This window comes from Corythoichthys intestinalis, chromosome 7 (assembly GCF_030265065.1).
Source record: "Corythoichthys intestinalis isolate RoL2023-P3 chromosome 7, ASM3026506v1, whole genome shotgun sequence".
Taxonomy (NCBI): domain Eukaryota; kingdom Metazoa; phylum Chordata; class Actinopteri; order Syngnathiformes; family Syngnathidae; genus Corythoichthys; species Corythoichthys intestinalis.
Window position 1 is genome coordinate 59,314,754 of NC_080401.1, and position 16,864 is coordinate 59,331,617.

Genomic DNA, 16,864 nt, shown 5'->3' on the forward strand with positions numbered 1-16,864 from the left:
AAGGGACATCGAGAGAAAAAATTAATTTCATGCTAATGTTTACCAGATTGTACAGAAACAATCTGGTAAACATTAGCATTACAAACAGAGGAGGGTAGAGTAGCTAAAAAATTGGGAAGCGTTACTTCAGAATAATATGACTCAAGTAAAATAGCCATCCAAAAATTTACTGAAATACAAGTAAAAAAAAAAGTAACATTTTGAGTAATTGCTTAGTCTTTTTTTTTTTTTTTAATAATTGCATTTTTTTTTCTCAGCTCAACATCTATATGAACTATTATTATTGTACTGTACTATAACCTACTACATGACCATATTAGACTAAAAAGATAACACGAAAATCATCAAATTCAGACCAAAACACTATGAAACCTCACCAGTTCAAAGAGTGCCCTCTAGCGGGGGGAAAAAGACTTGGTTACCCCTGATTGGTATACAGTGATCCCTCGTTTTTCGCGGTTAATGGGGACCAGGGCCTTAGAAAGAGGGTTACGACACTCCCATAGAGATCCATTGTACGATTTTACTTCCGGGTACTTCCGGGTTACGGAGCCTCGTGTAGTTCCAAACATGGCTTCGACGAGAGCGGACCGCATTCATACGAATGGCTGGCTGTAAAGTATATTCGGTGGTAAGTTGGTGAAAAAAACGATCCCTTTTGAATTTTCTTTTTTTTTTTTTTTTTTTTTATAGATCAGATTGATAGCACCAGTGTTTTTGTGGAACAAAATATTTGTTACTGCTAGAGCTAGTTGTCTTGTTAGTAGGCCTGTCGCGATAACAAATTTTAGTGTGCGATAATTTATCTAATAAATTATTGCGATATGTGATATTATTGCGCCCCCCCCCCCCCCCCCATTTTTTTAAAACCAATTTACAATAACACAGTGAAAATACGATATATATTAATATACCAAGTACACCCATTTAAACGCACTAAGAAATCACAACTAAAAACAATAGACCATGCCTCTTAAGTAAAAGACTATTAATACCGCACAGAAACAGAATAAATAAAATGTGTTTTTCAAGAAAAAAAAAATACAATTGCAGTCAATAACTTAAGCATTTAGGCAAATGAAAACGTTTCCCCTCATAGCTTCTGCAATGGTGCCTTTTGAATTTTCAACAGTCCTATCAGAGGCGCTTTATGATGTATTGGTTGAGCTTTATTTGTAGATGCGTAGTGTAATTATACATATATTTTATCTTGGTTGACGAGCGATGTTCTGCTACTTTTTAAGCTGAGTCTGCTAACTAGGAATGTATCGTCAGGGGTAAATTCATTGTCCCTACCTCTTTTAAGTTGTTAACTCTTTCAGAGGCCCTTTGTGACGTACGCACTCATCTGTATTTGTGAGTATTGGTCGACGACCGGCTTATTAGCTCCATTTTGTAAGCTTTGAAGTAAGGTATCCCCCTCATGAAAGAGTACCAAGTCAATGCATGACAACCTGTATTCTTTACACCAAAATGTTTGACATTATTATATTTTAGAGATGTGTATAGATTGAAAAGTGATGTCAACAAATAATAGACACATTTATAATTTTTAAAAAAACTAAAGTATATTATTATTTTAGGTTACTTTTTCATGATCCACATCATGCTGCTGTCGGTCTACGTTCCTACCCTAACCTATAGTCACGACCCAGGACACGCTGGAGAGACTGTGTCTCGGCTGGCCTGGGAACGCCTTGGGACCTCGCCGGAGGAGCTGGGTGAAGTGGCTGGGGAGAGGGAAGTCTGGGCTTCCCCGTTAAAGCTTCTGCCCCCGCGACCGGACCCCAGAGCAAGTGGAAGATGATGGACGGATGGACATCATGCTGCTGGTGGTGCCTGCTGATGGTGACTGCTGGCTGTGCGCACTAAGCCCATTTTTTAAATGGCAACAAACATTTTTCATGTTTTGACGACTGACCATTGCCATCCATTTTTTTCTGCTGCGCTTGGTCCTTGGGGAAACCATGCTGCACACAAACCATCACAGGCCACTGATCTATAAAATGTTAGGTGGAAACAATGAACCATGACACCAATTTCACCAATATTGTGATTTTCTTTATCAAAGGTAATAAGTTGTTATTGTTATACATTACACCATGTTGAGGAAAATCCTAAAATGTTTTTCCTGTCTTGTAATCATTTTGTGTTGCTTGGCTCCAAAATGAAAAATGCCTCTAAAGAGGTACAGATTTGGTTTTGCTAAAATTAGAGGCTATATTCAAAATTAAGTTAAATGTCATTTGTTTGTGTTTCAGGTCAAACTAAGTCTATAAAATGGAAAATGTACACACACATATATGTAAGCATTAGAAAGTGCAACAGGAAAGAAAAGTGGAAAATAGAATTTAAAAGCCGTGACCACAAACCCAAACTTTTTGGGAAACAAATGTTTTTATATGTCAATGCGAGAAAACAAACTTGGAACTACCACTTAGAACTAGGGAACAAAATATATTATACATGGGGTCATCTTTAATATATTACTATAGGTAGGTGAATCAAGGAAATTTAGACATTTTCTGGAAAAACAGTATTTTAGTTGTGAAAAATGAAAAACCTCAGTCATCTTGTATTTCAACGTAAAAGTCGATTTCCCGTGCTCATGCTAACATTAACGTGACACGTTCACTCCACAACATGAGAAAGTTCCCTTCTGTGTTAGTTTACATAGTTCTCAATTGTCGCTTGACCACTCCAAATGCAAAACTAGCCCTTAGATATGTGTCATAAATGCAATGACATAATCAAACAAGTACTTAGATACGTGATTTGATCCATTTTTCCATAAATGTCGCAATTACCGCTGTCAGTTCCATTGCAAACCACGACAGCGCTGCTTGTGTTTGGAACTATTCACGCCCTACATGAACCACGTGACCACCCGGGGCGAGAGCAAAGAGTGTCGCGACTCTCTTTATATGGGGACCAGAGCCTGCGGTGATTAGTGAAAAACTGCGAATTAGCGCCCCCGCAATTTTATTTTTTTCCTTTTTTTCTGTGTGTTCTATATGTTTATTCAGATTTAGCATTGGAAAGAGACTTTTTTTTTTCACTTTTTCCCCCCAAAGTATAATTAACAAACTTTTTATGTACATATACTGTATATTTTAAGCTTTCTTTTCCTTGGTAATCAGGCGCCCCAAGTGGTGTCAACCAGAAACACAATTGCTAACGATAACACTTACATATTCATAGTTAGTGTTGGCGTTCAATGTATTTTTTATAGGGCTGTCAAAATTATCGCGTTAACGGGCGGTAGTTAATTTTTTAAATTAATCACGTTAAAATATTTGACGCAAATAACGCACAAATGCCCCGCTCAACAGATTAAAATGACAGCAGAGTGAAATGTGTACTTGTTGTGTTTTTCTGAGTTTTTTTGCCCTCTGCTGGCGCTTGGGTGCGACTGATTTTATAGGCTTCAGCACCCATGAGCATTGTGTAATTATGCACATCAACAATGGCGGGCTACTGGTTTATTTTTTGATTGAAAATTTTACAAATTTTATTAAAACGAAAACATTAAGAGGGGTTTTAATATAGAATTTCTATAACTTGTACTAACATTTATCTTTTAAGAACTACAAGTCTTTCTATCCATGGATGGCTTTAACAGAATGTTAATAATGGTAATGCCATCTTGATGATTTGTTGTTATAATAAACAAATACAGTACTTAAATACCGTATGTTGAATGCATATATCCATCTTGTGTCTTATCTTTCCATTCCAACAATAATTTTACTGAAAAATATGGCATATTTTATAGATGGTTTGAATTGCGATCAATTACGATTAATTAATCTTTAAGATGTAATTTAACTCGGTTAAAAATTTTCATCGTTTGACACCCCTAATTTTTAGTTGTTGTTTGTACGTCTTCTTTTTCACCCTCTCTCTTTTCTTCTTGGGAAAGGCCATCATCAGGTTTCGACACGTGACGATTATAATCATTTTGTGAACTTTGATCCAGGCAGTAAAAAGGGACGTCAACCGAGAAGGAACGGGCGCGACCGTCCGCTGACGGATTAGTTTGGACCGGCGCTTGGTAGGAGCATGTTCTCGTGGGCTTTTGCGCTAGCGTGGGTGCCGCTGGTCGTCGCCGGCGTCTCAACTCGTCAAGGTAAGTATCTTTTGTCACATTTTGATTTCAGAAAGGAGCTCAAACATCAAACCTTGTCAGAGGATATCAATTTATTTGACCTCATTGGCGTCTATCGCCGTCAATGGCAACCAATGAGTTCATCTTTACCTCTCATTTCATTGATTAGATTCAAGTTAATCTGTTTTTTTTCCAATGGTGTCAAATTACAAAAGAGTTTAATTATATTCATCGATAAGTAGATTTATTGACTCATTGAAATTCATGGCAGAATTGATTTTTTTTGTATCAGGGCTGATTGATTAATTGCAGACTTATTGTTGCCTGTGGGTTTGGCGTTGGCCAATAGAGGTCAGCCTTTAGTCTGTCTTGACAAATTGAAAGGATTTTCCACCTTATGGTTGTAGTTTTCAATGTATTTATTAATTTTTAATAATCGTTATTCTCATTTACTTGTGGACTTATTGTTTCCCGTAGTTCATGTGTTTGCCAGTAGAGTGCATCATTTAGCTTGTAAAAGCAACCTAGTGCTTGTTTTGTTGAGAAATTGTTTTTTTAAATTAGCATTTTCCGGTTTATAGTTGATTTTTCAACATTTTTAGTTCTAATGATCATTATTTTCATGTACTTGCGGACTTATTGTTGCCTATAGTTCAGGCGTTAGCCAGTAGAGTGCTGCCTTTAGTTTTTAATAGCACCTTAGTGCTTGTTTTATTGAGAAATTGATGTTTTAATTTAGGATTTTCCAGTTGGTAGTTGATTTTTTAACGTTTTGAGTTTTAATGGTTATTATTTTCAGGTACTTGCGGATTTATCGTTGCCCATCGTTCAGGCTTTAGCCAGTAGAGTGCTGCATTTAGCTTGTAATAGCGCCCTAGTGCTTGTTTTATTGGGAAATTCATTTTTTAATTTAGGATTTTCCAGTTCATAGTTGATTTTTCGATGTTGATATGTTGTGGTTCTGATTGAGCAGGGGACCCAAGCGCAGAGATGACAGGCAAAACTGGCAGTGACAACACTTTATTGGCAGGTTTGGCAGAAGGTGTTGAAATAGTCAGGTGAGTCTTTGCGATAGATGAGCAGACGGGCAAGCAGGTGTTCAGGCAGGCAAGTATCACAGGATCTAGGGAATAAAAGAAAAATTAGCTTAATAGTATTTTTCAGGTCTTTTGACTGAGGCTTGAGTCACCAACTCTTTGAGCTGAGTTGTTGATCTGGCGATGAGGTGAGGCCAGGCACTGGTTTAAGTAGGCTGTTAACGACGATCACCTGCACCTGGTCCCAGGCTCACCCATCTGTCCAAACCTGCAATCAAGACACGCACCCACACACACACACACACACACACACACACAAGGAGGAGCAGGGCTCAGGAGGCAGGATTCCTAACAGTACCCCCCCTCCTACGGGCGCCACCCGGCGCACGAGAGAGGCGACCAGGGTGCTGACGATGAAAGTCACGGATAAGCGACCGGCATAGCACATGGCGGGCAGGGACCCAGCTGCGCTCCTCAGGCCCGTATCCCTCCCAGTCCACTAAATACTGGAGACCCCGACCCCGCCGACGTACGTCCAGCAGCTTCCGGACGGAGAAGGCAGGATGCCCATCGATGAGCCGAGGCCGGCACTGGAGCGGACAACGGACTGGCTTTACCTGAGACACATGGAATGTGGGGTGGACTCTGAGGGATGCAGGGAGCTTGAGGCGAACAGCGCATGGGTTTATCACTGCCGCGACCTCGTAGGGGCCCACGAATCGTGGTGATAGTTTTTTGGACTCTACTTTGAGTGGGAGGTTACGGGTGCTGAGCCAGACCCTCTGCCCGACGGTGTAAGATGGCGCTGGTATGCGTCGGCGATCAGCTTGCGTTTTGGAAGTTGAGGCCGCACGGAGCAGGGCATCGCGAGCAGTCTTCCAGACCCTGGCACACTTGCGCATGTGGGTTTGCACCGATGGAACAGTGCATTCACTTTCCTGCGATGGAAACAAGGGGGGTTGGTATCCCACGGAGCATTGGAAGGGGGACATACCTGAGGAAGCGCTCGGTAATGTGTTATGCGCATACTCGACCCAGGCGAGATGTGAACACCAGGAAGATGGGTGTGAGCTGGACATACAGCGCAGGGCAGACTCCAGTTGTTGGTTGGCTCTCTCTGCTTGCCCGTTAGTCTGTGGATGGTATCCGGAGGACAGACTAACTTTGATGCCCAGGGCCGTACAGAAAGCCTTCCAAACCTGGGAGATGAACTGGGGGCCACGGTCAGAAACGATGTCGACAGGGATTCCATGTAGACGGATGACATGGTGTACCAACAGATCTGCTGTTTCTTTAGCTGATGGAAGCTTGGGTAGCGCTATGAAATGAGCAGTCTTTGAGAACCGGTCAATGACAGTGAGCACGACTGTGTTGCCCTTGGAAGGCGGGAGACCAGTGACAAAGTCCAGGGCTATGTGCGACCATGGGCGTCCAGGAACAGGGAGTGGCTGGAGAAGGCCGGAACTTGGCTTGGAGGAGGTTTTATTTCGTGCGCAAACTGTGCAGGCCGCCACGAAGGCTCTTGTGTCTCCTTCCATGGAGGGCCACCAAAACCGCCGCTTAATAAAGGCTAGGGTTCTGCGCATGCCAGGGTGACATGTCAGGGGTGTGGAGTGCCCCCATTTTAGCACCTGGGCTCGGACCAAGTCGGGCACAAACAAACGGTTCCTGGGGCCACCTCCGGGGTCTGCCTGTTTTGCTTGGGCCCGCTTCACCACGGATTCTATTTCCCAATTGAGCGAAGCGACAAAACAGGTAGAGGGCAGAATGGGTTTCGGGTCAGGTATGTTGCAGTCGGGCGAAAACTGGCGGGACAGGGCATCAGGCTTGACGTTCTGCGACCCTGGACGATAGGACAAGGTGAAGGAGAATCTGTCAAAGAAAAGAGCCCACCTGGCTTGCCTGGAGTTCAACCTCTTTGCTGACCGGATGTATTCAAGGTTTCAATGGTCAGTCCATACGATAAAAGGGTGCTCAGCCCCTTCCAGGTGGTGGCGCCATTCGTCCAGGGCCAGTTTCACTGCCAGGAGCTCCTTGTCGCCGATACTGTAGTTGCGCTCTGCTGCAGTAAGCTTTCGGGAGAAGAAAGCACAGGGGTGTACCTTGTCGTCCCGTGAGCGCTGTGAAAGCACTGCGCCCACTCCCAGGTCTGAGGCGTCCACCTCAACAATGAACTGGCGAGATGGGTCGGGATGACACAGGATTGGCGCGGAACTGAATCGCTTTTTGAGGTAACTGAATGCCGCCTCAGCTGCACCAGACCACTTGAATGGGGTAGATGGCGAGGTCAGGCCTGTGAGGGGGGCGGCCACCCGGCTGTAGTCTCTGATGAATCGCCTGTAGTAATTTGCGAAGCCCAAGAAGCGCTGCAGCCCTTTCCGCGTGGCAGGCCTGGGCCAATCAACTACAGCTGTCACCTTGGCAGGGTCCATCTTCAACTTCCCCTCGGCGACGACGAAACCGAGGAAAGTGGTCTGGGAGACGTGGAATTCACATTTCTCTGGTTTGACATACAGCTGATTCTCAAGAAGTCGCTGGAGCACCTGTCGCACGTGGCTTACGTGAGCTGCTGGGGATTCTGAAAACACAAGTATATCGTCTAAGTAAATGAACACAAATTTGCCTATCATGTCCCGCAGGACGTCATTGACCAGGCACTGGAAGACAGCAGGCGCGTTAGTTAAGCCAAAGGGCATCACCAAGTACTCATAGTGGCCACGATGAGTATTAAAGGCTGTCTTCCATTCGTCCCCCTCACGAATGCGGACGAGATGGTAGGCTCGGCGGAGGTCGAGCTTGGTGAATATTGTGGCACCATGAAGGGGAGTAAAAGCAGACTCAATTAGGGGTAGCGGGTACCTGTTCTTGACAGTTATGGCGTTGAGGCCTCTGTAGTCCACACAGGGTCGCAGGGTCTTGTCCTTTTTGCCCACAAAGAAAAACCCAGCCCCCACCGGTGAAGAGGAGGGGCGGATGATGCCGGCAGCCAAAGATTCAGTGATATATTCCTCCATAGCTTGCCGTTCATGGCGTGATATGTTGAACAAACGACCTACTGGCAGAGGCGCACCTGGCTTCAAGTCAATGGCACAGTCGTAGGGTCTATGGGGAGGCAACGTCTTGGCACGTTTCTCACTGAAAACAGGAGCAAGATCATGATAACAAACTGGGACAAGAGACAGATCTACTTTCTCGGGAGCTGGAGGTGAGGCTGCGACACCGGTAGCCGAACCCAGGCAGTTGTTGAGACAAAAGTCACTCCAGGCTGTTATGCTGCCCTCTCTCCAGTCAATACTGGGGTTGTGGGTCTTTAACCAAGGAAGGCCAAGAACTAAGGGCACTTGCAAATTCTCAAAAACATAAAATTTTGTTACCTCCCTGTGGTTGCCAGAGAGTACTAGGGATAACGGGACAGTCACTTGGCAAACACTATACAACAGATGACCATTGAGGGCCCGAGCTTTGATGGGGGTGTCCAGAGGTCGCAGTGCAATTCCCATCTGGTCCACCAGGCAGCGGTCAATTAGATTGTCATCTGCACCAGAATCAACAAGAGCAAATAACGGCATGGACTGGTCCCTCCAATTAAGCGTAGCAGATAGTTTTAAGCGAACGGTGGTTGTGGTGTGGTCACTACTCACCAGGCTGTCCCTATTGGGAGGGGAAGTGGCCCTCCTTCCCGACCGCAGTGGACAGGTGGCGAGAAAGTGATTTTTTCCCCCGCAGTAAAGGCACAGATTGGCATTCCGGCGGCGCTCCCTCTCTTCACTGGAGAGCCGGGCATGTCCCAGCTGCATCGGCTCAGGTCCCACACCAGGAGGCAACGCAGATGGGGAGTCGTTAGTCCTATGGAGCGAGGGGGATAGAAGGCCGTGTGGCAGGGTGGCCGACGAAGCCAGTGGCCCCTGGCGTCTCGAGCGCTCCCTGCGACGCTCACGGAGGCGACAATCAAGCCGGATGGACAGGTTGACAAGCTGGTCAAGATTGGCGGGCTCGTCGCGGGCGGCCAACTCATCTTTGATTGAGTCATTGAGAGCACCCCGGAAGACCTCTTGGAGGGCCTCATCGTTGAAGTGGCTCTCTGCGGCAAGCGTCCTGAAGCGAACGGCAAACTCCGCCACGCTGTCAGAGCCTTGCCGGAGCGACATGAGGCGCTTTGCTGCTTCCCTGCCACGCACTGGGTGATCGAATATCTTTTTCATTTCCCCTGTGAAGGCATCATAAGAGGAGCAGGTAGGAGAGCACCCCTCCCACGTTGCCGTGGCCCATTCAAGTGCTGAACCCCGAAGGCAGCCTATAAGGTAAGCTATTTTGGCCTCGTCAGAAGCATACATGTGGGGCTGCTGTTTGAAAACGAGCGCGCATTGCACCAGAAAGGCCCGGCATGTTCCTAGGTCACCATGATAAGGAGCCGGTGCGGGAACAAACGGCTCTCTGACTGCATAAGGGACTGTGTTATATGGCACGGCAGCAGGCGGTGTGCGCTCAGAGTCCAGGAGGGAGGAAAGCCCAGTCTGGAGGCGAGTAAGGCTTTCGGCAAATACACGCACCTGACTCATTAGGGCTGTGATTGCTTCACCGTGCTGCTCCAGAAGGCCGTCCTGTGCAGCTACTCGACGGCGGAGGGGGCTGGTCTCTGCTGGGTCCATAATGTGGCCAGATCAAGCTGTTGTGGTTCTGATTGAGCAGGGGACCCAAGCGCAGAGATGACAGGCAAAACTGGCAGTGACAACACTTTATTGGCAGGTTTGGCAGAAGGTGTTGAAATAGTCAGGTGAGTCTTTGCGATAGATGAGCAGACAGGCAAGCAGGTGTTCAGGCAGGCAAGTATCACAGGATCTAGGGAATAAAAGAAAAATTAGCTTAATAGTATTTTTCAGGTCTTTTGACTGAGGCTTGAGTCACCAACTCTTTGAGCTGAGTTGTTGATCTGGCGATGAGGTGAGGCCAGGCACTGGTTTAAGTAGGCTGTTAACGACGATCACCTGCACCTGGTCCCAGGCTCACCCATCTGTCCAAACCTGCAATCAAGACACGCACCCACACACACACACACACACACACACACACAAGGAGGAGCAGGGCTCAGGAGGCAGGATTCCTAACATGATAGTTTTAATTATAATTATTTTCATTTACTTGCGGACTTATTGTTGCCCGTAGGTTAGGCGTTAGCCAGTAGAGCTGCATTTTGCTTGTAATAGCACCCTAGTGCTTATTTTATTGAGAAGTTGATTTTTCAATTTAGGATTTTCCAGTTTATAGTTAATTTTTCAACGTTTTTAGTTTTAATTACATAATTTTCATGTACTTGCGGACTTATTGTTGCCCATAGTTAAGGCGTTAGCCAGAAGAGTGCTGCATTTAGCTTGTAATTGCACCCTAGGGCTTGTTTTATTGAGAAATTGATTTTTTCAATTTAGGATTTTCCAGTTCATAGTTGATTTTTCAATGTTTTTAATTATAATTATTTTCATGTACTTGTAGACTTATTGTTGCCTGTAGTTCAGGTGTTAGCCAGTAGAGTGCTGCATTTAGCTTGTAATAGCACCCTAGTGCTTGTTTATTGAGAAATTGTTGTTTTTTTTAATTTAGGATTTTCTGGTTTATAGTTGATTTTTTAGCATTTTGAGTTTTACTGATCATTATTTTCATGTACTTGCAGACTTATTGTTGCCCGTAGGTTACGCGTTAGCCATTAGAGCTGCATTTTGCTTGTAATAGCACCCTCGTGCTTGTTTTATTGAGGAATTGATTTTTTAATTTAGGATTTTCCAGTTGATATTTGATTTTTCAACGTTTTGAGTTTTACTGATCATTATTTTCATGTACTTGCGGACTTATTGTTGCCCGTAGGCTAGGCGTTAGCCAGTAGAGTGCTGCATTCAGCTTGTAATAGCACACTAGTGCTTGTTTTTTGGAAAACGTGTTTTTTGAATTTAGAGTTTTCCAAGTATAGCCGCGTTTTTAATGTATTTTCTTTTAATTATCAGTATATTTATGTACTTTCATGTACGTGGGTTAAGCGTTAGCCAGTAGAGGGCAGCATTTAGTCTGTTTTATTGAAAAGTTTTATTTTTTTTTAATTTAGATTTTTTTTCGATTTACAATTGTATTTATTTTTTAATGATCATTATTTTCATGAACTCTCATACTTTGTAGACTTATTGTTGCCTGTAGTTCAGGTGTTAGCCAGCAGAGTGCTTTATTTAGCTTGTAATAACACCCTAGTGCATGTTTTATTGGAAAAAATAATTCTTTGAGGATTTTCTAATTTAAAGTTATATTTTTCAATGTATTTCTTTTATTATTAGTATTTTCATGTACTTGCGGGCTTATTGTTGCCCTTAGGTTAGGCTTTAGCCAGGAGAGGGAAATCTTTAGTATATTTTATTGCAAAATTGGATTGTTTTTAAATTCAGGATTTTCCAATTTGTATTTTTCACTCTATTTATTTTTAAGTTTCAGTATTTTCATGTACTTGCAGGCTTATTGTTGCCTGTAGTTTAGGCTTTAGCCAGTAGAGGGCAAACTTTAGCTCATAATAGCACACGAGTACTTGATTTATTGGAAAGAATGATTTTTTAATTTATGATTTTCCAATATATAGTTGTATTTTTCAATGTATTTATTTTTAATGATCAATATTGTCGTGTACTTGCGAACTTATTGTTGCCCGTAGGTTTGGTGTTAGCCAATAGGGGGCAGCCTTTAGTCTGTTTTATTGGGGGAAAAAAATAGATTTTTAAAATTTAGTATTTTCCAATTTATTGTTGTAGATTTTAATGTATTATTTCTTTAATGATCATTATTTTAATGTACTTTCATACACTTGCAGATTTATTGTTGCCTGTAGGTTAGGCGCTACCCAGGAGAGTAGTGAATTTTAGCTTGTAATAGCACACTACAGATTGTTTTATTGGAAAAATTTATTTTTTAATTTAGAATTTTGCAATTGTAGTTGTATTTTTCAGTGTATATTTCTATTATTAGTATTTTCATTTACTCGCGGACTTATTGTTGCCCAGTTAGGCTTTACCCAGGAGAGAGAAACCTTTAGTCTATTTTATTGCTAAATTTTTTTTTGTTTTTTTGTAAGATTTCCCAATTTATATTTGTATTTTTAATGTATTTAATTTTTTAATATCAGTATTTTCATGTACTTTCATGTATTTGCGGACTTATTGTTGCCGGTAGTTCATTAGCCAGTACAGAGCAGACTTTAGCTTGTAATAGCACACTAGTGCTTGTTTTATTGAAAGTTAGGATTTTCCAATTCAGAGTTGCATTTTTCAATGTATTTATTTTTAATGATCATTATTTTCATCTACTCGCGGACTTATTGTTGCCCATAGGTTAGGCATAAGCCAATAGATTGGAAAAAAAAAATATAGGATTTTCCCATTTAGAGTTGAAAATTTTAATGTACTGTATTAATTTTTAATTATCATTATTTTAATGTACTTTCATACACTTGTGGACTTATTGTTGCCTGTAGGTTAGGCGTTGACCAGTAGAATGCTGAATTTAGCTTGTAGTAGCACACTACTGCTTGTTTTAGTGGGGAAAAAAATTTTGGGGGTTGTTTTTTTTAGAATTTTGCAATTGTATTTTTCAATGTATTTTGTTTTTAAATTATTATTTTCATATATCCCAACCCCCAAATTCTTTTTGATGTATATATTTTTTTAAAAATTTAAAATTTAGCCATCAAAATAATAGTCAACCCATAAGGAGCCAAAAAAAAAAAAAAGCTAAATTATTTTTTTTGCCATTTTTTCACTCTCAGCGGCGGGCTCTGCCTCCGGGTCGCCGAGGCTTCAACCGTGGTTGACGGGCCTGACCGCCGTGGTGGTCTTCCTCTTCGTCGTCTTTGTCTTCGTCATCCTCAAACGAATCTGCGGGAAGCAAAGGTCAGCTCATTCACGCGCAAACCATAAAACACGTCATGGCAAGTTATCTTCACTTAGTCATTAATCAGTCATTAGTATTATCGATTTACTTAGATGACGGTAGCTTTGCATTAAATGCAAAAGTTTCCATCTATAATACTGAATTCCTTTTTTAACATGAGACCCACATACATCAACTCCATTGACGCCAATGTACATCGATGCTGTTGATTCCCATGCATGTTGAGGCCATTGCCACGCCAATTCCATTGAAATTTGACCTGATATCAACAGGAAGTGACTCCGAAAGACCCCAAAATAACAATAGAAAATGCCAAAATGCCCTTAAATCAGCATGAATAGGCCTGACATCATAAAGCAGTGACCCAAAACACCCCCGAATGATCAGGAAGTGACCCTGAAATGTCCCCAAATCAACAGGAAGTGAACTGATAGTAACAGGAAATTTCCCCGAAATTCCCCCAAAACAAAAGGAAGTGACCTGATATCAACAGAAATTGACCCCAAGATGCCACCAAATCACAGGAAGTGATCTGATATGAAAACGCAGTGACCCAAAAAATACCCCAAATCAAAAGGAAGTGACCTGATGTGAAAGGAAGTGATCTATTTCAACGTGAAGTGACCCCAAAACGCCCACAAATCAACAGGAAGGGACTTGATATCAACAGGAAGTGATGCTTAAATACCCCCAAATCAACAGGAAGTGACCAGTTATCAACAGGAAGTGACCTGGTATCAATAGGAAGTGATCTATTTTAACAGCAAGTGACCCCAAAATGCCCCTAAATCAACAGGAAGTTAACTGATATCAATAGGAAGTGACCTGGTATCAACAAGAAGTGATCTATTTCTACAGGAAGTGACCCCAAAACGCCCTCAATCAACAGGAAGTTACCTGATATCAAGAGGAAGTGACCTGGTATCAACAGGAAGTGATCTATTTCAAAAGGAAGTGACCCTGAATCAATAGGAAGTAATCCCCAAGATGCCCCCAAATCAACAGGAAGTGCCCTGATATCAACAGGAAGTGACCTGGTATCAACAGGAAGTGATCTATTTCAACAGGAAGTGGACCCAAAATGCCACCAAATAAACAGAAAGTGATCTGATATCAAAAGGAAGTGATGCTGAAATTCCCCCGAATCAACAGGAAGTCTCCTAGTATCAATAGGAAGTGATGTATTTCAACAGCCCCCAAAATGCCCCTAAATCAACAGGAAGTTACCTGATATCAATAGGAAGTGATCTGGTATCAACAGGAAGTTATCTATTTCTACAGGAAGTGACCCTAAAATGCCCCAAAAACAACAGGAGGTGACCTGATAATCAACAGGAAGTGATCGTATATCAACAGGAAGTGACCCAGAGATGCCACCAACTCAACAGGAAGTGACCTTTCATCAACAGGAAGTGAACCCGAAATGCCCCCAAATCAACAGGAAGTGACCTGTTATCAACAGAATGTGGTTTGATAACTTCCCCTAAATTAACAGGTGACCTAGTATCTACAGGAAGTGACCCCAAATCATCGGAAGGTGACCCCAAGATGCCCCCAAATCAACAGGAAGTGACCTGGTATCAACATTAAGTGATCTATTTCAACAGGAAGTGACCACAAAAGGTCCCCTAATCAACAGGAAGTGACCTTATATCAACAAGAAATGACCCCTGAAATGCCCTCAAATTAACAGGAAGTGACCTGTTTTCAAAAGAATGTGGTCTGATAACTTCCCCCAAATCAACAGGAAGTGACCTGTTATCAACAGGAAGTGTCCTGGTATCAATAGGAAGTGATCTATTTCAACAGGAAGTGACCCTGAAAGCCATCCAAAACAACAGGAAGTTACCTGATATCAATAGGAAGTGACCTGGTATCAATAGGAAGTTACCCAAACTGCCCCTAAATCAACAGGAAGTGACCCAGACATGCCCAAATAACAGGATGTGACCTTATATTCACAGGAAGTGGCCCCAAAATGCCCACCCAAATCAATAGGAAGCGACCTGTTATCAACAGGATGTGGTTTGATAACTTCCCCTAAATTAACAGGTGACCTAATATTTATTTCAACAGGAAGTGACCCCAAATCATCGGAGAGTGACCCCAAGATGCCCCCAAATCAACAGGAAGTTACCTGTTATCAACATTAAGTAATCTATTTCAACAGGAAGTGACCTGATAGTAACAGGAAGACACTGAAATGCCCCGAAAACAAAAGGAAGTTACCTAATATCAACAGGAAGTGATGGCATATCAATAGGAAGTGACCCGAGATGCCCCCAAATATACAGGAAGTGACCCCTGATATCCCCTTAAATCAACAGGAAGTGACCTGTTATCAAAAGGATGTGGTCTGATAACTTCCCCCAAATTAACAGGTGACCTGATATCAACAGGAAGTGACCCTGAAATTCCCCCGAATCAACAGGAAGTGACCTGACATCAACAGGAAGTGACCTGATATCTATAGGAGGTGACCTGGTACCAAGAGGACGTGATCTATCTCAACTGGAAGTGACCCTAAAATTCACCAAAATCAACAGGAAGTGATAGGATATCAACCAGAAGTGACCCCAAAATACCCCGAAAATCAACAGGAAGTGACCTGATATTAACAGGAAGTGACCCAGAAATGCCCCCTTTTCGGGTACACTCCTGTTAGCCAAAGATGCCATCAGAATAATTTGGAAGTATGTCAGCTTTTTCAATCAGAATTTATGGGGGGAGTGAGATTTTGGCAGGTAGGCGTTGCCAAAATTTCAGTCCCCCTGCTGTACATGTAATATCATGTGACATGGCATAAATACAGTATCCAAACTTTGTCTCTCGTTACAGGGAGGAGGAGGAGGAGGAAGTGGAGGAAGATGATGATGAAGATGTGAAAGTGGAAAGATTTTGATAGAGTCAAGGAGAACAAAGCGTCACATTCATGTATTTGTAGAATTGACACAGTCCTTCTTCGATGATGTCATCTAACGGAGACGGCAACGACTGAGGATGTGCCTCACAATGCGGAATAAAATTGCAATAACGATATAGACCATTTTATTTCATGATATAATAAATTTTGAATTATTTGCTGAAAAATAATGACTGCTATATTTTATTATTTTGGCATTAAAATGGACTGCAACAAATGTGTAATGCATCAAGTAGTGCTAAAAACTTAAGCCAGTGTAAACAGAATCAGCACAGTAACATTCAAATTATCAGGAAGTGATCCAGCTGGAATTGCCTTAAAAATTAGCAGAAATTATTGAAATTTTACAGAAAGTAGTCATTAAATGCCCCCAGGAAGTGCCGCAAAATCAATAGTAAGTGACCTGGAAATTATCAGGATGTGAGCAAAGAACAGGAAGTGACCCTGAATGGCCCCAAATGAACAGGATGTGACTACAGAATGGCCCAAAATGTACAGGAAGTGACCAAAAATCAACAGGAAATGACCTGGAAATTATCAGGAAGTGAGCATTGGGTAGGAAGTGACCCAGAATTGCTTAAAAATAAACAGGAAATGCTAAAACATATACAGGAAGTGACCTCAAATCAATTAAAAATGACCCAGAAATGCCCCGAAATCATCGAAAACTGAGCAATGATCAGGAAGTGACCCGGAATGGCCCGAAATGAACAGGAAGTGACCACAGAATGGCTCGAAATGTACAGGAAGTGCTCAAAAATCAATAGTAAGTGACCCAGAAATAATCAGGAAGTGAGCCATGCACAGGGAACGATCCAAAATAGCTTCAAAATAAATAGGAAATGCTCAAAAATGTACAGGAAGTGACCTAAAATCAATCAA

At 42.4% G+C, this 16,864-nt stretch overlaps 1 protein-coding gene across 2 annotated transcripts; it reads left to right on the top strand.

Annotated features, from left to right (window-relative positions):
* Positions 1-178: 178 nt before the first annotated feature.
* LOC130918537 (small integral membrane protein 24-like) lies at positions 179-16,111 on the top strand. Of its 2 annotated transcripts, none has more exons than XM_057840305.1 (4): positions 179-631; positions 1,584-4,129; positions 12,935-13,058; positions 15,898-16,111. In XM_057840305.1, the coding sequence occupies exons 2-4, from the start codon at positions 4,063-4,065 to the stop codon at positions 15,959-15,961; spliced, it is 255 nt and encodes an 84-aa protein (XP_057696288.1). In that variant the 5' UTR covers positions 179-631; positions 1,584-4,062; the 3' UTR covers positions 15,962-16,111. The 2 variants fall into 2 exon arrangements, with proteins under 2 accessions (XP_057696288.1, XP_057696289.1); XM_057840306.1 differs by having other exon boundaries at positions 1,584-2,071.
* Positions 16,112-16,864: the final 753 nt, after the last annotated feature.